Source organism: Antechinus flavipes, chromosome 2 (assembly GCF_016432865.1).
Source record: "Antechinus flavipes isolate AdamAnt ecotype Samford, QLD, Australia chromosome 2, AdamAnt_v2, whole genome shotgun sequence".
NCBI lineage: Eukaryota > Metazoa > Chordata > Mammalia > Dasyuromorphia > Dasyuridae > Antechinus > Antechinus flavipes.
In genome coordinates this window covers 353,918,645-353,944,213 of record NC_067399.1, presented here as the reverse complement: position 1 = coordinate 353,944,213, position 25,569 = coordinate 353,918,645, and the positions used below count along the sequence as shown (strand labels likewise).

The 25,569-nt window shown below is 36.1% G+C and overlaps 1 protein-coding gene across 1 annotated transcript in view; it reads left to right on the top strand.

The window, feature by feature from the left end:
* Window positions 1-8,395: 8,395 nt before the first annotated feature.
* Window positions 8,396-25,569, top strand: part of FBXO33 (F-box protein 33) — a 49,846-nt gene continuing 32,672 nt past the window's right edge. The window contains exon 1 of the mRNA XM_051978068.1: window positions 8,396-10,096. Coding sequence (XP_051834028.1) covers window positions 9,480-10,096 — 617 coding nt within the window. The 5' untranslated portion in view covers window positions 8,396-9,479. The remainder of the gene's footprint in view (window positions 10,097-25,569) is intronic.

The following is a 25,569-nucleotide window of genomic DNA, read 5'->3' as shown; positions in this document are numbered from 1 at the left end:
CCAAAGAAGGGAAGGGGACCTGTATGTGCAAAAATGTTTGTGGTAGTCCTCTTAGAAACTGAAAATTGAGTGGATGTCCATCAATTGGAGAATGGCTGAATAAATTATGAATGTTACGGATATAGATGTATATGAATGTTATGGAATATTATTGTTCTGTAAGAAATGACCAGCAGGAGGATTTCAGAAAGGCCTGGAGAGAGTTACATGAACTGATGCTGTGTGAAATTAGCAGGACCAGGAGATCATTATATACTTCAACAACAATACTATATGATAATCAATTCTGATGGACATGGCTCTCTTCAACAAAGAGATGAACCAAATCAGTTCCATTTGTTCAATAATGAAGAGAACCAGCTACACCCAGCGAAAGAACTCTGGGAAATAAGTGTGAACCACTACATAGCATTTCCAATTGCTCTGTTTTTGTCCGCTTGCATTTTTGATTTCCTTCTCAGGTTAATTTTACATTATTTCAAAGTCTGATTCTGTATGGATATGTCCACATATATTGTATTTAACATATTTAACATATTGGTCTACCTGCCATCTGGGGAGTGGGTAGGGTGAAGGAGGGGAAAAGTTGAAACAGAAGGTTTTGCAAGGGTCAATGCTGAAAAATTACTCCTTCATATATCTTATAAATAAAAAGCTATAATAAAAAAATAACAAATTTTGAATTCCAAATTTTCTTTTTCTCTTTCTCCCCTCCTCTTCCCTAAAACAGTAAACAACCTAGTAGTGGAAATACTGGAACAAAGGGTACACTCAATTTGATTGCCTTTTGGACATAGTTCCAAATTGTAATGTTCTGGTTGGTTTTCTGGAGGTCTTTGGGACAGCCTTCTTTTCAGCAGAATAATCACCACGAGAATAGCCAGGGATAAAGTCCAAATTCTTTATTATCTTCTTCATAGTCTGTTCTTCTTGTTTGGGGCCCGGGCTAGCTTTCTGGACGTCTTTCAGAATGGCCTTCATCTCAGTGGAGGAAATGCAGGAGGATAGGTCAGCCACCATGGTGGTATGAGATGGAATGAATGTCTGAGTCTTAGGGCTTGTGCTCTAGCCTCCAACCACCACAAAGGTGGGAGATGAAATGAATGTCTCTCCTTGATTGGGAGAGTTTGAGCTCTCACCTCCAGTCCTCTGTCTTCTCTGAGTCTTTTCCAGTCCCTTTCCGAGTTTGTCTCTGGCTGAGTTTGTCCCAGTTTATATGGAGTATACTGAGTATAAAGAAATCATTATATCACTAGGGAACCATTATTTGTTGTAAGATTAAATCCAGATGGACAGAAACAGCTACACCCAAAGAAGGAACACTGGAAAACGAATGTGAACTATTTGCATTTTTGATTTTCTTCCCAAGTTATTTTTACCTTCTGAATCCAATTCTCCCTGTGCAACAGGAGAACTGTTCGGTTCTGCAAATATGTATTGTATCTAGGATATACTGCAACATATTTAACATATATAGGACTGCTTGCCATCTTGGGGGGGGGGGTGAAAGGAGGGAGGGGAAAAATCGAAACATAAGCGAGTGCAAGGGATAATGTTGTAAAAAATTACCCTGACATGGATTCTGTCAATACAAAGTTATTATTAAATAAAATAAAATTTAAATTAAAAAAAAAGATTAAATCCATCATATTGAACTAGAGAACTATTAATCGCCATGCTTTAGCATGTTTACTACTTTTTCTTAATGAGATTTAGATTTAGCATAGTTTACTAGATAACCATTGTCTTATCAATTCCACTAAATTAACACCTTGTAAGAATCCTTGTTTCAAGTACAGAGTTCTGACCCATTATACCAAATTGCTCTTCAGAATGGTTGGATCAGTTTGTAACTTCACCAACAATGCATTAGTGTTCATATTTTACTATTCTCTCCAACATTTATCATTTTTCTTTTCTGTCACATTGGCCAAATTGATAGGTAGGAAGTTGTTGAAGTTTGGAGATTGCAGTCAGATTCTCTGATATCAGGACATCAAAATGATGAGGTTACCTACCAAAATGATAGGTGATGTCATATGTCAAGGTTACCAGCTGATAATATGAGTCATTTTTTAAAAATTTGTAAGCTTAGACATGCTTAAAATTAAGGGAAAAAAATTATTACACTACTAAGAGAAGGCTAAATTACATAACAGTCTTTAGTAAGGAAAGGGGGTTTTAGCAATTAGAAAGAAGAAAGAAAAGTTCCCTAATGGAACTCACAATTAACTAGAAGGGAAATGCAATTAAAGTGTGGCAAGAAGGTTGCCCACTATACCATTACTATTCAATATTGTATTAGAAATGCTAGCTTTGGCAATAAGAGAAGAAAAAGAGATTAAAGGAATTAGAGTAGGTAATAAGGAAACCAAATTATGACTCTTTGCAAATGATATGATGATATACTTAAAGAACCAATCAACTAAAAAACTATTAGAAATAATCCACAACTAATTGTGAACACAGCCATTCTGGAGAGCAATTTGGAACGATGCTCAAAAAGTTATCAAACTGTGCATACCCTTTGATCCAGCAGTGTTTCCATTGGGCTTATACCCCAAAGAGATATTAAAGAAGGGAAAGGGATCTGTATGTGCCAAAATGTTTGTGGCAGCCCTGTTTGTAGTGGCTAGAAGCTGGAAAATGAATGGATGCCCATCAATTGGAGAATTTTGGTTGAGTAAATTGTGGTATATGAACGTTATGGAATATTATTGTTCTGTAAGAAATGACCAGCAAGATGAGTACAGAGAGGACTAGCGAGACTTACATGAACTGATGCTAAGTGAAATGAGCAGAACCAGGAGATCATTATATATCTCAACGATACTGTATGAAGATGTATTCTGATGGAAGTGGATCTCTTTGATAAAGAGATCTAATTCAGTTTCAATTGATCAAGGATGGACAGAAGCAGCTATACCCAAAGAAAGAACACTGGGAAATGAATATAAACTGCTTGCATTTTTGTTTTTCTTCCCAGGTTATTTATACCTTCTGAATCCAATTCTCGCTGTGCAACAAGAGAACTGTTCGGTTCTGTACACATATATTGTATCTAGGATATACTGTAATCTATTTAACATGTATAGGACTGCTTGCCATCTGGGGGAGGGGGTGGAGGGAGGAAGGGGAAAAATCGGAACAGATGTGAGTGCAAGGGATAATGTTGTAAAAAATTACTCTGGCATGGGTTCTGTCAATAAAAAGTCATTTAAAAATAAAGAATGAAAGAAAGAAAGAAAGAAAGAAATAATCTACAACTTTAGCAAAATTGCAAGATACAAAATAAATCCACATAAATCAGCAGCATTTTTATATATCACTAACAAAATCCAACAGCAAGAGATACAAAGAGAAATTCCATTTAAAAGAATTGTCAATAGTATAAAACATTTGGGAATCTATCTTCCAAGGGAAAGTCAGGAACTGTATGAGTAAAACTACAAAACACTTTCCACACTAAACAATTAGAAAAATATCAAGTGCTCTTGAATAGGTCAAGCAAATATAATAGATGACAATTCTACTTAAACTAATCTAATTTTTTAGTACTATACCAATCAAACTCTCAAGAAACTATTTTACTGACTTAGAAAAAATAACAACAAAATTCATCTTGAAGGATAAAAAGTCAAGGGAATTAATAAAGAAAAATGCAAATGAAGGTGGCCTAGCTATACCAGATCTAAAACTATATTATAAAGCAGTGGTTTCAAAATCATTTAGTATTGGCTAAGAAATAGACTAGTCAATCAGTAGAATAGGTTAGGTTCACAGGACAAAATAGTCAATAACTATAACAATCTAGTGTTTGACAAGCCCAAAGACCCCAGCTTTTGGGATAAGAACTCACTATTTGACAAAAACTGGTGGGAAAATTAGAAACTAGTATGGCAGAAACTAGGCATTGACCCACACCTAATACCATATACCAAGATAAGGTCAAAATGGGTTCATGATCTAGACATAAAGAATGATATTATAAACAAATTAGAAGAACATATGATAGTTTACCTCTCAGATCTGTGGAGATGAAAAGAATTTATGACCAAAGAAGAACTAGAGATCATTATTGATCAGAAAATAGATAATTTTGATTATATTAAGTTAAAAAGTTTTTGTACAAACAAAACCAATTGCAGACAAAATTGGAAAGGAAGCATTAAATTGGGAAAACATTTTTACATTCAAAGGTCTTGATAAAGGTCTCATTTCTAAAATATATAGAGAACTAGCTCAAATTTATAAGAAATCAAGCCATTCTCCAATCGATAGTCAAAGGATATGAACAATTTTCTGATGGAAATACAAATACAAATATGTAGTCATATGAAAAGGTGCTCTAAATCACTGTTGATCAGAGAAATGCAAATTAAGACTACTTTGAGATACCACACACCTCTCAGATTGGCTAGGATGACAGGAAAAGATAATAATGAATGTTGGAAGGGATGTGGGAAGACTGGGATACTGATACATTTTTGGTGGAACAATCCAATCATTCTGGAGATCATTTTGGAACTGTGCTCAAAAAGTTATCAAACTGAGCATAACCTTTGACCCAACAGTGTTTCTACTGGGCTTATATCCCAAAGAGATCTTAAAGGAAGGAAAGGCACCCACATGTGCAAAAATGTTTGTGGCAGCCTTCTTTGTAGTGGCAAGAAACTGGAAACTGAATGGATACCCATCAATTGAAGAATGGCTGAATAAATTATGAGATATGAATGTTATGGAATATTACTGTTCTGTAACAAATAACCAGCAGGATGATTTCAGAGAGGCCTGCGGAATCTTACATGAACTGATGCTAAGTGAAATGAGCAGAATCAGGAGATTATTATATATGGCAATAACAAGATTATACGATGATCAATTCTGAGGACGTGGTTCTCTTCAACAATGAGATGATTCAACCAGTTCCAATTGTTCAGTGATGAAGAGAAACATCTACACCCAGAGAGGACTGTGGGAACTGCATTTTGTTTTATTTCTCATGTTTTTAAAAATTTTTTTTCCTTCTTGATCCGATTTTTCTTGTGCAGCAAGATAATTATATAAATATGCACATATATATATATATATACATGTACATATATATTGGATTTGACATATATTTTAATATATTTAACATGTATTGGACTACATACCATCTAGGAGAGGGGGTGGGAGGAAGAAGGGGAAAATTTGGAACAGATGATTTTGCAAGGGTCAGTGTTGAAAAATTACCCATGCATATGTTTTGTAAATAAAAAGCTTTAATATAAAAAAATAAAAAAAGTTTGGCAAGTCTAGGGATTACAGAACTAACCTTAGAGGGGGTTTAAGGGCCTAATAGTAGACGTTAGCTATTTGGGACATAGAAAGCTGACTAACAAAGGAATTAGCTATAACAAGGAGATAGGTAACAACAGGTGGAAGTATACCATAGCCAGCTTGCCCTAAAAGGAGTTAGCCATAATAAATGATATGGACTTACTCTCTCCCCTTGTCAGGAAGAAGCTCAACCAATTATTATCAGGCATAACCAAGTTCCAGACTATCTTGTTTGTATAGAGTAATTGTGAGGATGGAATTCTTTATCAACTTCCATTGCCTACACCCCATTTTAAAACAATCTTTGAGGTATTGATTAGCATATCTTTTTTCCCTGATGAATATTGATGCATTTTTTAATATTAAAAAGGAGATGACAGTGATATATCACAGAGATCATATATTATGACTAGGTAAAATTCATAACAGCAATGCAGGTCTTGTTCAACACTAAGAAAAATGTCAATATGATTGACTACATCAGTGACAGAAAAAAACTGTATGATAAATAATTTGACAAAATGCAAAACTCATTACTTTTAAAAAGCACTTCAATTAATAGGAGTAAATGGAACTTGAAAAATGATAAGTAGTATCCATCCAAAACCATCAGCAATAATCATTTATAATAGGGAAAAGCTAGGAGCCTTATCAATAGATTCAGGAATGAAACAAGCATGCCCAGTGGACTTCTTGCCTAGTAAGTCTCAGCTGGAATAGCATCAGCACCAAGTTCTTTGCCTTTAAAATCTCTTTTTCAGTTAGGATGCTGGCTATAGAAATGATTTCAATTTGAGGTAAAGGGTCAATGGCTTCTGCATTGGTTGATGACAGTCTGTTGAGGTGTTTAGTTCTTGATCAGCACATCTTTAGACAGGTCTGGAATCTGATTTGCCATCTGATTCCTCTTTGATCCCTCTCTCTGAGTTCTGTGGAACTTTCTTTCTTCCCCTGAGAAACCCCAAAAGTTAATATTTTCCCTATAAAAGATCTGCTCATGATGATCTTTGCTAAATTCTTTTCAGGATTAAGCCCATTCTGAAATTCTCTCTCTTTCCCTCCTCATAAAGCCTTCCTTTTAATGGTGTCTTTCTCCTTACTATAGCTAATTTGAATAGTTTGCTAAATTCCTCTCTATCTAGATCTAATCTGCCAGTCAATGACATACCTAGGCCTCATGGCATACTCCTTTAATGGATTATTCCAAATTCCTTTCCTTGGTAACTCTATTGTTCTCCCAACTCCATTTTATTTTTGCCACTCCTGGTTCCTATTTTATCTCTTATTTTGTAATTCTTCCCCTAAATAAACCTACCTTTAGGCAAAGAGAATCGATATAGACACCAGATGAGGGTAGGCATCAAATGTTGGGGTTCTGTCATGTAAAGAGATCTCTTTTATCCTTTCATTTTAGAGAAAAATACACTGTAGCCTAAAGAAACTGACTTAGTAAGGCTAACAAATGGCAGTTAACATTACAACTCTGGATCTCTTTTTGAAAAGAGGATTTTTTAAAGAGCTAAAAATTATCTGTTGAGAGTTAACATAATTGGTTCTATTTTGTCCTGCATTTCCTTTTTTAAAAATTAATTAAATGTAGTTTCTACTACTCCCAGCTCCTTACTGAATGAATGAATACACACTTCCTTTGATTCGGAACTAAACTTCATCTTTTACATCTATTCCTTCTTAAATATAGGGCCTTTTCCATTTATTCGGTACTTAATATATCTACCTTTGTAGTCTCCCTCTTTAAAGGGAAAGCTACTAGAGGGTAGGAGCTACCTTTGCTTCTTTGTAATCCCCAGCACTTAAAATAGTGCCTGACACATTGTAGATTTAAGACTTGTTGATTCATTGATACCCAAAACAATCATTATATTCTATACCTTTTTACCTCCAATTCTTTATGACTTCAGAAGAGGACTTTGATAAACCTAGGAAATTATCCTCTCCTTATCTTGTGAGACTGAATTTGTAGTAGACACTTGACATGTTTTTTGATTAGTTGACTGCTAAAGAAGGTCGCTTAGATCTAAAGTGAATGGCTTTGCTGATTAGGACACCTACTCTCCTTTGCAACAAATTATTAAGAGTATCCTCTTTTGTTATAAGTGCCTTTTCCCTTGTAGAGAATTTTCTTTCAGCTCTGATCCAACTGTTTTGCAAGGACCGCATCTCTTTTGTTACTCTCTGGCCTTCCGAAAAGTCTAAGAGAATTAATCTCTGGATTATTAATAGTTTTTCTCTCAAAATAAAGTGATGTTTTACAGCTTCTTGATTCTATAAAAAGCGAAGGACAAAGACGAAAATAAAAGACCAAAGTTCCTCGACCATCAATTTTAGGCTGAGAGGTACTTCAAGCCCAAACCTGTTTTCACCTATAGCAGGAAGTTAGGTCGGATTATTTGTGCTTTTAAGAAAAAAAAGGCCTAAAGTTCACAGCCATAAGAGCGCACCTTAGGTTGCGCACTTACCTGGAGCTGGTGCTGTGCGTCCTAAGCAGTATCCGAAACAACAGGTAAGGGACTCTCCTCCGTGTCCCACCTCCCTGCTTGGGGGAGGGGGAGAGGGGGGGAGAAGAGAAAGAGGAAGAGGGGGAGGGTCAGGAAACTCCCATGCCACCTTGTATATAATGAAGTTCGTTTGCCACTTCTTAATCTTACAACACATACTTCCCAAACTAGCTTTTTGTAACCATAGGATCATAATCTAGAGCCAGAATAGTTCTCAGAAGCTTGTCTGGACCAATTCTCTCATTTTACAGATGATTAAACTTAGGTAAAATAATAATCATAAAAGCTAACAATGATGTAGTGCTTTAAATTTTGCAACCACACACATACAAAACAACCACCTTGAAAACTAAGGGAGCGTCCACCTATTGGGAAATGTCTAAAACAATTATGATCTGTGAATGTAATGATAAAATGAACAATATCTGGAAATAGATCATTGTGAACTAATGTAGATGGAAATAAGCAGAACTAGAACAATTTGTTTGACAAAATTATAAAGAAAAAAATTTTGAAAGATTTTATAACCCTGATCAATACAAAAATTGGGATTCCAAAAGATCAGAGATGAAACATATGGCTTGATTTGGGCCTAAAATGCAAATGAAATATATATCTTTATAATTAATCAATGTGGAATTTCGTATTGCATGTCTGTATTCTTGTGAAGTTTTCTTTCTTTTGACTCGAGGTAAAATGGGAAGGAAAGAATGAATGCTTATTAAATTGGGGGAGGGAGATAATAAATAAAATACATAATAAAACTTGAAACATTTTACATACACAGTAAATTACTTGATCTTCGAACTAGGGCTGGAAAGAGCTCTCATTTTAGAGATGAGGAAAATTAAGTCTAGAGAAGTTTCGCGGAAGATTAAGTATCAAGAGTGGAATTTGAACCCAGATGCTCTTTCGCCAAAGATTATACCGCGAATCATAATTTCCTTTCCCACAGTTTCATAAGTATGTTTATCAGATGAGAAATTACGCCCGCCCGCCCCATGCCGTTTTGCTGCAGACATTCTCAGTGGTCACAACACTCCAACATCTGGATCCTGAGAGCCAGTAGCCACAGCCTCCTCTAGCAACCTCAAAGAGGACGTAGGTGCAGGGCTTCGAAAAGAGGACAAAGTAAAGACCTTTTCGGAAAAAGCTGTGCGGTCCCCTGAGAAGATTTTCTCTCAGCCCCGTCCCAGGGCAAGGAGGCGGAGCGGGGCGGGGAGAAGCGCCGCGAGTCTTGGCCTACGTAATTAGTCACGTGCCTCTTCTCAATCCTTATTCAGAATCTATCCTCCCCCTCTTTCCGGAAGTCACCAAAGTCTGGCCAGGTTCCTCCCACTCCGGTCGACGTCAAACTCGGTATCTACCACGGCCCAACTCCCACCTCTTGCTTCAGGGGAGGGGCTCTTTTCCACTATGCCTCAACTAGGCGTCTTCTGCTCCCTGTGGATGAGAAAGAGGGCGAGTGATTAAATTATCTTTAAGGTTGCAGGTGGTCCGAGAGACTTAATTAGTGGAAAGAAAGGCTGTAATCGGAGCCCAAACCCTTCTCTTTCTTCTCTCACCCCCCCCCTCACGGAATGTGCTCTGGTTAGTTCCGCCGGGACTCACGGGGGCCCCGCCCCCTCTCCCTTGTCATTGATGTTGTTGTTCTTGTCAGTGCCGCAGCAGCGACAGCAGCCAGGAGCCCGAGCCAGAGCCGCCTGGGCAGCGCGGCGGCGGCGGCGGCGGCGGCGGCGGCGGCGGGGGCGGGAGAAGGAGGATCCGAGTGCCGGCGGTCGGCGGCGGGTCTGGATGGCTCTGTGTGGGCAAGCGGCGGGCGCTTCGTCGCTGCCCAGCGAGCTCATCGTGCACATCTTCTCCTTCCTGCCGGCGCCCGACAGGCTGCGGGCCTCGGCCTCCTGCTCTCACTGGCGCGAGTGCCTCTTCTACCCGGCGCTCTGGCCCCAGCTCCGCCTCAGCCTTCGCGTCTCGCCGGCCGAGCGTCCCCGACTCGATTTCCTTATGCGCAAGTGCGGCTGGTTCGTCCGGGAGTTGCGTGTCGAGTTCGCCGCGGAGAATTACTTGAGCAGCGGCGGGGGAGCTGCTGGAGGCGGCGGCGGTGGTGTTGGAGGCGGTGGCGGCACGGAAAGCGACCCGGGGATTGGAGGCGGCGGGGAGGAGGCCGAAGCTCTGCAGCTCTCCAGTGGCTGGCTAGATGTGCTGCGCACTTATCTGGAACTGGTGCTGTGCGTCCTAAGCAGTATCCGGAACAACAGGTAAGGGGACTCTCCTCCGCGCCCCCCTTCCCTGCCTCGGGGCGGGGGCAAGGGGAGAGCCAGGATACCCCGGTGCCCACAGCTCACTTCCCAGCTCTAGCACCTTGGACTCCGGAGGTGCCCGTCTCCCCTCTAACCTCAGGCGCCTGTTTCTGAGCTGCCCGCTTCGGAGCCAGAAGTCAGGTTGGAGGTACACTCCAAAGCCGTGAGAGCCTTTCCTCGACTGAGAACGGGCGCACCGAACTCAGGCACACTCCAAACATTTATATGCAGGGGGAAAATCACCCTATTTCTGCTTAACTCCAAATCTTTTTCCTCCCGGGGACAGCGCTAATCTCGGCTTTTAGCTTTAAAGTAGGACTTTAGACTATTTCATTTTTGGCCGACTGGTGGGGATGGACAGAACTGACAGGTGCTGGTGTTCCTCATTTTGCAAATGAGGTAATTGAGGCACAGAAGATGTGAGGGAAAGGCTCACAGCCAGGGAGTTTTGGGAGAAGCAAGGGGTATTACTGGAGTCTCCAGACTCCCAGTTCCTGCAGTGCGCAATTGCTGGAGCGGGGTGGGGAGTGGGGAAGAGATAAGGATATGTAAGAGAAATGCTACAGATGTCTCCTGACCGAAAATGAGGTGTCGACTTGGATAGAGTGTTGGACTTGGAATTTGGTAGACTTTTATTCCAAATACCGTTTTGGACACCTACTTAACTATGTGACCCTAGAATGGATTGTTTAATCTCTGTTTCAGTTTTCTTATCTGTAAAAAAAAAGGTGGGGGGGGGGGGAGATAATGGTAGACCCTATTTCATCAGGTTGTTCTAAGAATCAGTAAGATAATTTTATATAAAGGTTTGGCAGATCATTTTCTGACTATTTGGACTAAATTAGAGAATGGGTGAGGGAAAAGTTATGGATGGGAAAGCACTAAGAGCTTTATGTACCTACCAATTTTTTCTTAACTCGTCTCAATTTGTTTCATCTAGAAGTTGTATCCTGGGCAAATTAGTGCCATTTGTTAGTATAAGAGTGGATTTGATAACTTATGATTTTTGCATTAGCTTTGGCCAAATTCTGAGTTGAGACACACCATCTCCCCTCCTTCCAACATCTTTGGAATACCTTCCATACATAAATTGCCCAGTCTAAAGTTAGGAAATAGGATATCTTAGGGAGACATGGGAACACTAGGGTTGGAGAAAGTCCGTGATTCATATTAAGACATTCATCTCTCTCTTAACCTAAGGATCTACTGCTAGATAAAAGGGGTCTAATTTAAATTCAGGTTATGCATGACCCTAGCCCTACCATATTATTCCCAAGTATGTTCATGCCAGAAGTAAACAACTTGAAGCACAGTTATAAAGATTCACTTTAAACAAAATTATTTTTCATTCAATCTCCTCCCCTTTTTGGAAAAAAAAAAAACACAACTTTTTAAGGCCATATAAAAATGTATGGCTAATTTTGTATTTTGAGTTTATCTCCTTATCAGATCTAGATGGCATTCATCATTGTTAGTTTTTTGAGCTAGATAGCGATCATCATTTTTTGAGCTAGATAGCGGTCATCATTTTTAGTCTTTTGAACTATTGATTAATTAGCTTTCAAGAGTTGTCTTTACAATGTTGCTATTGTATAAATTGTTCTCCTGATTCTGCTCACTTGACTCTGTAACAATGCATACAAAGCTCAGTCCTTTTCCTTATTTCTTAAGGTTCAGTAGTATTCCAGTACATTCATATACCATAATTTGTTCATCCATTCCTTAATTGATGGCAAGCATATCCTCACCCCCATTTTTTCCCAGTTCTTTGAAGTTATAAGAGCTGCTATAAATATTTTTGCACATATGATTCTTTTCCTCTTTCTTTGATCTCTTTGAGATATTGACCTAGAAGTGATATCCTTTTTTCTAAGAACATTAATTATATTCTTAATTATCAGTAATTATCAGTATACATACTGATATTTAATTATCAATATTGGGGGCATAGTTACGAATTATTTTCCGGAATGGCTGGGCCATTTCATAGTTCTACAAACAGTGCATTTAATGTACCTATTTTTTAGAAGTTCTTCACCCCCTAACATTTATCTATTTCCTTTTTCCTTTTATTTTTTTAATCAACTTTGCCAATCAGAAGAATGTGAGGTGGGGATTCAATTACTTTACTTTTTGGTTCTCTCATTATTAGTGATTTGGAACATTTTTTTTTTTTCATATAGCTATTGGTAACTTGGATTTCTTCCTTTGAAAACTTCCTGTTCATATTTTTTGGCCATTTATTAATTGGAGAATGACTCTTATTCTCACAAATTTGGACCAGTTCCATCTATATCTTAGAAATGACCATTTCCCTTCTAATCTTAATTGCAATCAACCTACAACAACTTTTTTTTTTTTTTTTTTGCTGAGGCAATTGGGGTTAAGTGACTTGCCCAGGGTCACACAGCTAGGAAGTGTTAAGTGTCTGAGATCATATTTGAACTCAAGTCATCCTCACTTCAGGGCTGGTGCTCTATTTAGTGTACCACCTAGCTGCCCTCCAACCAACAACTTAAAAAAAAAATAACACTTTTATTTTCTCAATTAATGAAAATCCTCTCTTTTCCCTCCCCAAATGAAAAAGAGAACCAAAATAATATACTTTTAATCCCATCTCTTCCCTCTTTTTTCTTTAGCTTGGTGAAATAGGCCACACATATCCCACTACCAAGCATCATTTTTCCCATACAGCTGTACCCCATTAGTTCTGCAGAGGTTTCATATCACCTTTTGAATTTTGTTAGAGAGCTGATCCCTCTTAACTTTCTGCTAGCTTACTTTTAAATATACGTATATAGTAAAATGTAATATATATAGGCATCATTTTCTACTAGTAGTATTGAAAGATTTTAAAAATAAGTTTAATTGGACAGAATGAAATGCATCTCAAATATCAAACTGTGTAATCCTTTATTTTTAAAGTATAGATCAACAACTATAAAAATGAAAGAAGGAAATTTGCATTTCTTTTCTCCTTTGAAAGTATCTTAATGTTATTAGCTCTAATAACAGTTTCATTGGCAGATAGGATTCAAGTTAAGTTTTTTATTTTATAGCTTTGGTATTTATGTTATTTAATCACTTGAAATATTAACTTCAGATCACTGACCCAGTGTAAAAGAAAAATAGCAAAATAGATCAGATTATAAACTTTGAGTTTTCAAGGATTTCAGCTGAATCTCCCTATATAATTACAAACTGTTACTTTGTTTTATGGCATTTATTTTCATCTCTTAGAAGCAATGTTAAAACTTCAAGGACACCTTTTCCCAATGGATATTTTATTTTTTCTGGCTTTCCGATAGTGCTTGACTTACCCCATTTATATTTAATTAAATAAATGCCTTATTGAATCGAATATCTTTTGGGCCTTACTGGATCACCAATAAATTTATTTCCTAAGTTGCCAGATTCCTTTCCCATGGTATGGAAAGGACAAGTGGAAGTTAGGGGGTTCCTTTCTGATTGAATAGCAAAGATTGAAATATAATACAGTTTCAGCTATGTTATGGATTAACTATATTGGGACACTACTATTTAGAAGGTAATCGGATTATAGTTAAAAGATGATTGAACTTAGATTCAGAAAACTTGCAATTAAATCTCCAAATGCTTTTCATAAACTCTACTTTATGCATTACTTGCATTGTAATTTATTTGTGTCATTTATGTCATTTATAAAGAGAATAACAAAATGTTGCTCAGTAGTAGTTTCTACACAGGATAGACTTCCATGTTATCAGATTATTGACTTTATTAAAACCATATATTGTGTTTATAAGCACATTTTATCTTGTGCTCCCCCTTAGTAGAAATTAAGATTAAGAGTTATTTCTGATTGTTTTTATTAAGTAGGACAAAGCATAGCAGGTGAAGGGGAGAAGCTTTCACTTCTTATTTTCTCTGCAATATGGTTAAATCCAAAAACCCTGAAAGGATTATTTTTTTAAGATTTCATAATTTCATAAATGGGAATATGCCTTCATAATAATGGGAAATATGCTTTCATTTGGGATTTCTCTTTGAAATTGTAGGTGATGACTTGGAAGTATTTGCTATCTTCATATGTTTATTTTACTGAACAATTTTTCTTAACTATTGTGTACTCAGAAACAAGTATTTTGTCATTTTAGTACTTAAAGAAATCTGTTTAAGGATTAAATGGTTTGGAGGAATAAGGACTGTGGCCTATCCACCCAAAAAGGAAGATTTACCTAGGAAGGAGAAATGTTAATAACTCTCAACAGTGGAGACTCCATGGACATAATCAATTAAACTTGATAAACCCATTTTTTCCCCTGTAAGGTAGCATAAGAAGATCATTTGAAAGGGGGAAGAGGGATCTCCTGAAATCTACGAAAGAAACAGACCCCTCTGAAAGTCTGTTACAAAGGAGTGGTTGGTACTTGTATGCTATGTAGATGAGAAAGTGTCTTTTAGCCCTGTTGAAAATCTATGATAGATAGCTAGAGTGGTTCAAGAATAATAGGCAAATACATAGAAATATTAAACTTCATATATGAATGATTTTACATGTGTCTATACATAATTATGTCTAATGGTAACTACTTTTGGGGGGAAGAGGAGGGAAAGAAAAGGAAAATGTTATACAATAACTTTGTTATATAATTTAAAAGAAATAGAAAGTTGTACATAATAGATTTGCAGTTTCATATGTAATCAGATCTCTCTCCCCTCCCCTCCCATTCTACTATGTTATGGAAATGCTTATTCTATTTTTGGGGGGGAGGAGAGGCAATCAGGGTTAAATGACTTTCCCAAGATAAGGTAACTAGTGTTAAATGTCTGTACCATCTAGCTGTTCCATGTTTTTTTTTTTCCTTAATTTCAAAATGAAACAAATATGGCTATAGGGGAAGTAAAGAATAATACTGTGAATACAATATAAGGGTTGGAATTTGCCTGAAGATCATCAGTTTATATGTAGTATAAATTAGATATTGAATTTAAGTTGTTGAGAGTTCTCAGGCTTTAGTTAAAACTAAAATTAAATAATTTTACTATTAACTGAATAATGCATAATGTATACGATAGTTGAGTGTGATTCCATTAAATCCAGCACAAAAATATAAGATAAAGAAATTTTAACTCTTCCACATTTTATTAGATTTTTATCCATGTAACTGTTCAAGTGAAATTTTAATAATTTTAAATTTGTCTGTCTGTCTCTCTCTCTCTCTATATATATATGTATATACATACACACACATACATATGTATATATGTGTACAATGTGTGTTTTTATACATATATACACACAAATATATTTAAAATTTTAAATCTCATATAATTATTTTTGCTTAGACCTAACCTCTAGATCCAGGGAGTTGGTTCTTTTTTTTAGGTAAAGAAACCAAACACCCCCCCCCCCCCAAAAAAAAAAAAAGATGGGGGAAAAACTTTTCATTAAGGCCATTAAGAAACATTATTTTAAGCTAACAGTTTATTTCAGAGCTCTGAATTTTTAAAAAAATTCAATTGACATTATTGCCAGTGAATTATTCATTGAAATTTATGAGATACCAATTTATGAGATACCAAATAGCACTACCAAAGGCTAAGTAAACATTTAATTCTTCAATCTACATTGACATTAATTTCCTAATAATTATTCAGTCATTTCAGTCATGTCTGATTCTTTGTGACTCCATTTGAGATTTTCTTGGCAGAAAGTTTGTCATTTTACAGATGAAGAAACTGAGGCAAATAGGATTAAATGACTTGCCCAGAGTCACACACTGTAAATGATGTCTGAGACCAGATTCTAACTAGGGAAGATGAGTCTTTTAACTCCAGCCTAGAGTGCTAGGCCAATGCCCCACCTAATTGCCCCTTTCCTAGAAGTAATTTGACTTAAAATAATTTCATAAACATTTATCCTTTCAGGATGGAAAAGTAATAGGAAGTCTTTCCCAACCCTTTTTAATTTTCTTGCCTTTCCTCTATTATTTATTTCCTACTTATAGCTTGCTTTGTATAGAGTTATTTTTTTTACAATCTAATCAGATTGTAAACTCCTTGAGAGCAGGACTATTTTACTCTTTTTACCTCTTACTTATCTCTGGTACTTAGCTCAATGCCTAGCTCCTAGTAGGTTCTTATTGTTGCCTTTCATTGACCAACACCTAACACTCTATACTAAGATAAGGCCAAAATAGGTTGGGTGATACCATAAGCAAAATAGGAGAACAATTAGGAGAACCTTTTAGGTTTGTGGAGAAGGAAGGAATTTATGGCCAAAGAACTAGAGAGCTTTATGAAATGCAAAATGGATAAATTTGATTATATTAAAAAAAATTGTACAAACAAAATAAATGCAGCCAATATTAGAAAGGAAACAGAAAATTGGGGGAAAATTTTTACATCCACAGGCTGTGATAAAGACCTCATTTTTAAAATAGTTGACTCAAATTTATAAGAATACCAGTCATTCTCCAATTGATACATGTTTAAAGGATATGAACAGACAAGTTTTTAAATAAATTGAAGCCATTTCTAATCATGTGAAAAAATGTTCTCACTGTCAATTAGATAAATGCAAATTAAGACAACTCTAAGGTACTACTACACACTTCTCAGATTGGTTAAGATGGCAGGAAAAGATAATGATAAATGTTGGAAGGGATGTATGAAAACTGGGACATCGATACATTGTTGGTAGAGTTGTGAACTGATCCAACCATTCTGGAGAGCAATATAGAACTATTCCCAAAGGGCCATCATACTGTCCGTGTGCTTTATCCAGCAGTGTTTGTATTGGTTAAGAGATCATAAAAAAGGGAAAAGGACCCACATATGCAAAAATGCCTGTAGCAGTTCTATTTTTGTTGCCAGTTGGAGAATGGCTAAATAAGTTATGGTATATGAATGTTGTGGAACATTATTATTCTATAAGAATTAATGAGCAGAATGATTTCAGAAAGGTCTGGAGAGACTTATATGAACTGATGCTAAATAAAGTGAATAGAACCAAGAAAACATTTTATACAGCAACAAGATTGAGATGATCCACTCTGATGGACTCAGGTCTTTTCAACAATGAGGTAATTCAGGACAATTCCAATAGACTTGTGATAGAGAGAGCCATCTGCTTCCAAAAAGAAGATTGTGGGGACTGAATGTGGATCACAACATAGTATTTTCACCTTTTTGGTGGCTATTTGCTTGCTTTTTTTCCTCATTTTTTTCCTTTTTGATCTGATATTTCTTATGCAGTGTGATAAATGTGGAAATATGTTTAGAAGAATTGCACCTGTTTAATTTATCTGCTGTCTAGGTGAGGAAGTGGGGAGTGAGGGAGAAAAATTTGGATCACAAGATTTTGCAAGGGTAAATGTTGAAAACTATCTTTGCATGTATTTTGAAAACAAAAAAGCTATTATTAAAAATTTTTTAAAGGTAATGCCTTTGATTTCACATGTATAATTGATAACATATTTCTTTGGTAGGGGAGGAAAGAGGAGGAAAATTTATAGCTCAATTTTTTTCAAAGGAAAGTTATAAATAAGGAAAAATGTTTTTAATGAAAGAAAAGTAATACCTCATGTAAACTATAATTTCTTGAGGTAAATTTAAAGTTTTTTGAAATATTAAATATTTCTTTTCCCTGTTTCAATCATTCATAAAGAGGGACTTAATCTGTCTTAAAGATCTCAGACTTTAAATTATTTTCTCTGACCTGCTATTGTTTTCTTTAGCTTTCATCAAGATTCCTACTTAGTTATGCAAATTTTTAATGCTATGATCATTTATCATTGCCTATTTTAGTGATACATATATGTCTCAGTAATCATTTGCTGAATTGTAAAGTTCTGTATGGTTTGGTACTATTGTCTTAATCTTTTAAAAATCATTCCTAATAGCAAATTTTAATTTAAATATATTGAAATCTTATCTTGAAATTACTTATTAGCACATAACTCCATTAAAACTGGAAGTGAAGTTATTAGAATTGAATTTCTTTCAGGACTTAAGAAGTCTCAGCAAAGTCTTATTACCTCAATCCATTTTTCATATCTAGAGAAAAAAGTGATTTTATCTTTACCAAGGCCAATAATACTTTCCTCTTCATCTTTAATTCCATTCCTGGTCACCTCCTTTGTGACTGTTATATATAACTTATCTATACTATCCATATCCATATATCTCTCTATATATATTCATCATACACATATATACATGCATATCTTTTGTGTGTGTGTGTGTGTGTGTGTGTGTGTGTGTGTGTGTTTTGTCTTTTTTTTTTTTTAAATAACTTTTTATTGACATGCCAGGGTAATTTTTTACAACATTATCCCTTGCACTCACTTCTGTTCCGATTTTTCCCCTTCCTTCCTCCACCCCCTCCCCCAGATGGCAGTCCTTTACATGTTGAATAGGTTACAGTATGTCCTAAATACAATATATGTGTGCAGAACCGAACAGTTTTCTTGTTGCACAGGGAGAATTGGATTCAGAAGGTATAAATAACTCGGGAAGAAAAACAAAAATGCAAGCAGTTTATATTCATTTCCCAGTGTTCTTTCTTTGGGTGTAGCTGCTTCTGTCCATCCTTGATCAATTGAAACTGAATTAGCTCTGTTTATCGAGATCCACTCCCATCAGAATATATTCTTATACAGTATCGTTGTTGAAGTGTATAATGATCTGGTTCTGCTCATTTCACTTAGCATCAGTTCATGTAAGTCTCTACAAGCCTCTCTATTCATCCTGCTGCTCATTTCTCACAGAACAATAAAATTCTATAACATTCATATATCACAATTTGCCCAACCATTCTCCAATTGATGGGCATCCATTCATTTTCCAGTTTCTAGTCACTACAAAAAGGGCTGCCACAAACATTTTGGCACATACAGGTCCCTTTCCTTTCTTTAGTATCTCTTTGGGGTATAAGCCCAGTAGAAACATTGCTGGATCAAAGGGTATGCACAGTTTGATAACTTTTTGAGCATAGTTCCAAATTCATGCATATCTTTATATATCATTAAACATGCCCATAGAGTCCTTCCTATTCTACTTTTAACATATTTACTCAGGTCTTATATCACCCTGCTTCCCCTTCCAAGTATCTGTTAGTTTTTTTCTCGCTTTTCATGTGAAACTTCTTGAAAAAGTAGCCTATAAATCGCTCCTTATGCTTAATACTCACTCACTCTTTAACTCTTTGCAATATGGCTTTTGTTTCTCCCATTCAATTGAAACTTTTCCTTTATTGCACATGTTTAACCTATATCAAATTGCTTGCTATTTTGGAAAAGGAGGAAGGGAGGAAGAAGGGAGAAAAAAATTGGAACATAGTCTTACAAAAATGAATATTAAAACTATCTTCATATGTATTTGGAAAAATAAAATATCGGGGGAAGGAAAAAAATTGTTCCTTTACCATTATACTAATGATTTTCTTAGTCCTTATCTTTCTTGATCTCTGCAACATTTTATGCTCTTGATCATATCCAGTATTCCTAATACCATGCCCATCTTCCCTAATATTCATTTGATTTTCTTCTTTTCCCTCTCACACTCTTTTTCATGAGTTCTTCTTCCTTCTTCCATTTTCTTCAGACATTCCTTAAGATCTTTTCCTTGGTATTCTTACCTCAGTATTTTCTTATCAGTCTCATTGATATCTAAAACCTCAACTATTAAATTCTGTGCTGATGAGACTCCCAAATTTGTATCTTCTGTCCTAAACGTTCTCCTGAGCTTTAGAGCCACATTTCTAACAATCCACTGAAACATCTGAATACTAGTAGAACTAGTGATACCTCACACTTAATATATTCAAATTAAACTTAAGCTATCTGTGTTTTCTGTTAGTGGCATAAATATTCTTCCAATTACTTAAACTGTAACTTATCTCTTGCCTACATTTTCAGTCACTTCCCAAGTCATTTGTTAATTTCTCTTATTTCTCATCTTTTCTTCTCTGTTTTCACTGCTTCCACCAAAGACAAAGATCTGCTTTTTGGGGAAAAGGCAAGTTAGAATATTTATTTAAGGGGCAGAGAAGACACGTGTCATTCTAAGCTTCTACCCTCACTACTAATTACCAAATTCAGCCTCAGAAATAGTGCTTGACTGAAATCCATGAATATTGGGAGTACAACAGATTACCAGCCAAAGATAACTTGGAAGATCGCCAGAAAAGGTTTGTCCTGATCTGGAGAGAGTAGGCCAGTGCAGGCAGGGAGGCAGGACCAGAGGCTAGCACACTGAATGAACCAGGGCTGGGACGGTCTCCATGGGTGGAAAATTTGCAGGGAAGCACTCTACCACAGGTTGGATGCTCTGCTTTCATTGCAAAGCAGTAGATCAGAAGAGAAGTTAAAGCCAAAGGTAGAATGTAGTACAAAAAACCTGCCAGAATCTAACAGGATCAGAGCTAAACAAAAAATATTCTGGCACACAGCACTGGAAGTGACTTAGCACAGACCATAGCACAGCCGTGCAGCCCCATCCTGCAGCACGGGGCTTTTGCCTGGGGCAGTCACACCAGGGTTGCTCTGCCCTGGGCAGCTACAAATCTGAATAGCAGTAGGGCTCTGCCCAGGGCAATAGAACTTCTTCCCAGAGCAAAACACTTGTGGTTCAGGGCTCTTCCCAGGATAGCCACTGATCCACACAATGGGGTTCTGCCCAGGGCAGTGACACTTTCACTGCTCAATTGCTAGTCCCAGAGCAGCCATTGATCTGCACACCGGGGCTCTTCCCAGAGCAGTAATACTTCAGCAGTGTGGCTGCTCTTCCCAGGGCAGTGACACTTCTGGTGTGAGGCTCTTCCCAGGGGCATTTCCACAGCTCATTTGCTCTTAGCAGCCCATTTGCAGAACAGCTACTGTATCCCTGCTCTGCAGAGGAAGCTGGTAACCTTTTTGCCCTGAAGTTAAAAAAAAAAATGAGTAAGAAAGTCAAGCCTATGCTAACCATCGATAGCTTCTATACAGAAAGAGAGCAGGTTTTCAACCTCAAGGAGACTAATAGCAAACAATCTCCAGACAAAACCCCAAAGGGGGGGAGGGTGTAACCTGGTCCCCATCACATAAAGCTCTCCTAGAAGAAATTATAAAAGATCTTAAAAGAAAATGGAGAAAGTACTCTGCAAGAGAGTACAGAAAAGGCATATAATTCACTTAAAGAAAAATTTGATAAAGTGGGAAAAGAAAACAACTTCCTGAAATGTGAATTGGATAAGGTAAAGAACTCCCAGGGAGTGCAGGGAAACAGAATTTGTGAATTGGAAAAGATAAAGAACTTCCAGGAAGGTAGGATTTCTGAATTGGAAAAAGGAAATAACTCAGTTTAAAAAAAAATTAGTGAAATGGAAAAAACTTCCATACAGCAAAGTGACTTATTTAAAAACTCAATTGTACATATACAAAAAGAAGTTTAAAAAAAGGCTAATGAAGAAAATAACTCATTAAAAATCAGAACTGAACAAATAGAAATAAATGATTCCTTGAGACATCAAGAATCAATCAAGCAAAACCAAAAAAATGAAAAAATATCTACCTGGAAAAACTACAGACCTGGAAAATAGATCTAGGAAAGATAATCTGAGGATTATTGGACTTCCTGAAAAGTATGATGAAAAAAAGAGCCTAGACACTATTTTATAGGAAATCATCAAAGAGCATTGCCCAGAGATAATAGAATCAGAAGGTAAAATAGGCATTGAAAGAATTCATTGAACACCTTCTGAAAGAAACCCTAAAATAAAAACTGCAAGGAATATTCTGGCTAAATTTCAGAACTATGACTAAGGAAAAAATATTACAAGCAGCCAGGGGGAAAAAAAAACAATTTAAATACCGAGGAGCCACAATAAGGATCACTCAGGATCCACATTAAAGGATTGAAGGGCCTGGACTATAATATTCTGAAAGGCAAAATAACTTGGAATGTAGCCAAGAATAAACTAGCCAGCTAAGCTGAGCATTTTCTTCCAGGCAAGAAGATGGACATTTAATGAAACAGGTGAATTCCATTTGTTTCTAATGAAAAAACCAGAGCTAAACAAAAAATTTGACTCCAACTATAGGACTCAAGAGAAGCAGAAAAAAGGTAAAAAAAACTCTTGAGAACTGTATTTCTGTTATGGACATAAAGAGTGCATGTATAATTTTATTTTACTGATATTAAAAAAAAGGGAAGTAGAAATGGAAAGGGGATAGTATCAGAAAAAGGGAAAGGGGGAGATAAGAAGAGGAAAACTACATCTTACAAAGAGGCAAAGGAAACCTATCATATCTGAGGGAATTTAGGGAGGGGGAGGAACATTGTGTGAATTTTGCTCTCGTCAGATTTGGCTCAAAGAGAAAATAATTGACATATTTGATTTACAGAGAAACTTCTCTCACTTCATTAAAAAGTGGGAGAGGAAAAGGGAAAAGGAAAAGAGTAATAAGGGAAAGGTATAAGAACGAGGAAGGGATTCAAAGGGGGTAGGAGGGATTCTAAAGAGAGAGTGCTGCGTGAAACAAGTGGTGCCCATAAGTTTAATACTGGGGATGGGGGGGAAGCTAGGTAAGAAAAAGAAAAGCATAATCTGAGGATAATAAAAAGGCAGGAAATACAGAATTCGTCATTTTAACCATAAATGTGAATGGGATGAACTCTCCCATAAAGCGGAGGCAGATAGCAGACTGGATCCAAAGCCAGACCCCTACAATATGTTGTTTACAGGAAATACATTTAAAGCAGATTGATACATAGAGAGTAAAGGTATGCTAGTTCCCTCTGCTGGAGCAGAATCTATTATACTTCAGGTGAAGTCAAAAAAGCAGGGGTAGCCATCCTTATCTCAGATCAAACAAAAGCAAAATTTGATCTAATTAAAAGAGATAAGGAAGGAAACTATATCTTGCTAAAGAGTAGCATAGACAATGAAGCAATATCAATACTAAGCATATATGTATCAAGTGGTATAGCATCTAACTTCCTAAAGGAGAAGTTAAGAGAGTTGCAAGAAAAAACAGACAGCAAAACTATAATAATGGGAGATTTTAACTTTGCCCTCTCAGAACTAGATAAAACAAACTACAAAACAAATAAGAAAGTTAGAGGTAAATAGAATATTAGACAAATTAGGTATGATAGCTCTTTGGAGAAAACTGAATGGAGACAGAAAGGAGTATACTTTCTTCTCAGCAATTCATGGAACCTATACAAAAATTGACCATATATTAGAACATAAAGACTTCAGAATGAAAGGCAGGATTTCTGCAAATGCATTCTTTTCAGATCATGATTCGATAAAAACTACATTCAACAAAAAGCAGGGGTAAATAGATCAAAAAGTAATTGGAAACTTAAATAATCTTATCCTAAAGAATGAATGGGTAAAACAGCAAATCATAGACACAATAACTTCACCCACAAGAATGATAACAATGAGACAGCATACCAAAATTTGTGGGATGCAGCCAAAGTGGTAATAAGAGGAAATTTTATATCTCTAGAGGCTTATTTGAATAAAATAGAGAAAGAGAAGATCAATGAATTGTGCTTTAAAAGCTTAAAAAGCTAAAAAAAAGACCAAATTAAAAACCCCCAATCAAATACTAAACTTGAAATTCTAAAATTAAAAGTAGAAAATGATAAAACTGAAAGTTAAAAAACTATTGAATTAATAAAACTAAGAGTTAGTTTTATGAAACAAACAATAAAATAGATAAATCTTTGGTAAATCTGATTAGAAAAAGGAAAGAGGAAAATCAAATTGTTAGTCTTAAAAATGAAAAGGGAGAACTTTCTACCAATGAAGAGAAAATTAGCGCAATAATTAGGAATTACTTTGCTCAACTTTATGCCAATAAATTTGATAACCTAAGTGAAATGGATGACTACCTTCAAAAATATAGTCTTCCCAGATTAACAGAGGAGGGAGTAAATTGCTTAAATAGTCCCATTTTAGAAAAAGAAATCTCCCTAATGAATATCGATGCTAAAATCTTAAATAAAATATTAGCAAAAAGATTACAGAAAATCATCCCCAGGATAATACACCATGACCAAGTAGGATTTATACCAGGAATGCAGTGCTGGTTCAATATTAGGAAAAATATTAGCATAATTGTCTATATCAATAACCAAATTAACAAAAACCATATCATCATCTCAATAGATGCAGAAAAAGCATTTGATAAAATCCAACATCCATTCCTATTAAAAACACTTGAGAGTATAGGACTAAATGAGCTTTTTAAAAAAAATAGTCAGGAGCATCTATTTAAAACCGTCAGTAAGCATCATATGTAATGGAGATAAACTGTAACCATTCCCAGTAAGATCAGGAGTGAAACAGGGTTGCCCCTTATCACCATTGTTATTCAATATTGTATTAAAAATGCTAGCCTCAGCAATAAGAGTTGAGAAAAAGATTAAAGGAATTAGAGTATGTAATGAGGAAACCAAATTATCATTCTTTGCAGATGATATGATGGTATACTTAGAGAACCCCAGAGATTCTACTAAAAAGCTATTAGAAATAATCCACAACTGTATCAAAGTTGCAGGATACAAAATAAACCCACATAAGTCTTCAACATTCTTATATATCACTAACAAAATCCAACAGTTACAAAGAGAGATTCCATTTAAAGTAACTGCTGATAGTATAAAATATTTGGGAATCTATCTGCCAAGGGAAAGTCAGGAACTATGTGAGCAAAACTACAAAGTACTTTCCACCCAAAGTCAGCTCTAACCAATTGGAAAAATATTAAGTGCTCTTGGATAAGGCAAGCAAATATAATAAAAATGACAATCCTACCTAAACTAATCTATTTATTTAGTGCTATACCAATCAGACTCCCAAAATACTATTTTAAGGACTTAGAAAAAAATAACAATTCATCAGGAAGAATAAAGGGTCAAGACTTTCAAGGGAACTAATAAAAAAAAAAAAATCAAATGAGGGTAGCCTAGCTGTACCAGATCTAAAACTATATTATAAAGCAGCGGTTACCAAAACCATTTGGTATTGGCTAAGAAATAGACTAGTTGATCAGTGGAATAGATTAGGTTGATAGGACAAAATAGTCAATAACTTTAATAATCTAGTGTTTGACAAACCAAAAGACCCCAACTCTTGGGATAAGAATTTACTATTTGATAAGAACTGCTGGGAAAATTGGAAATTAGTATGGCAGAAACTAGGCATTGACTCACACTTAACACCGTACACCAAAATAAGGTCAAAATGGGTTCATGATCTAGGCATAAAGAATGATATTATAAATAAATTAGAAGAACATAGGATAGTTTACTCCTCAGACCTGTGGAGGAGGAAGGAATTTGTGACCAAAGAAGAACTAGAGATCATTATTGATCACAAAATAGAAAATTTTGTTTATATCAATTTGAAAAGCGTTTGTACAAACAAAATTAAATGAAGACAAGATTAG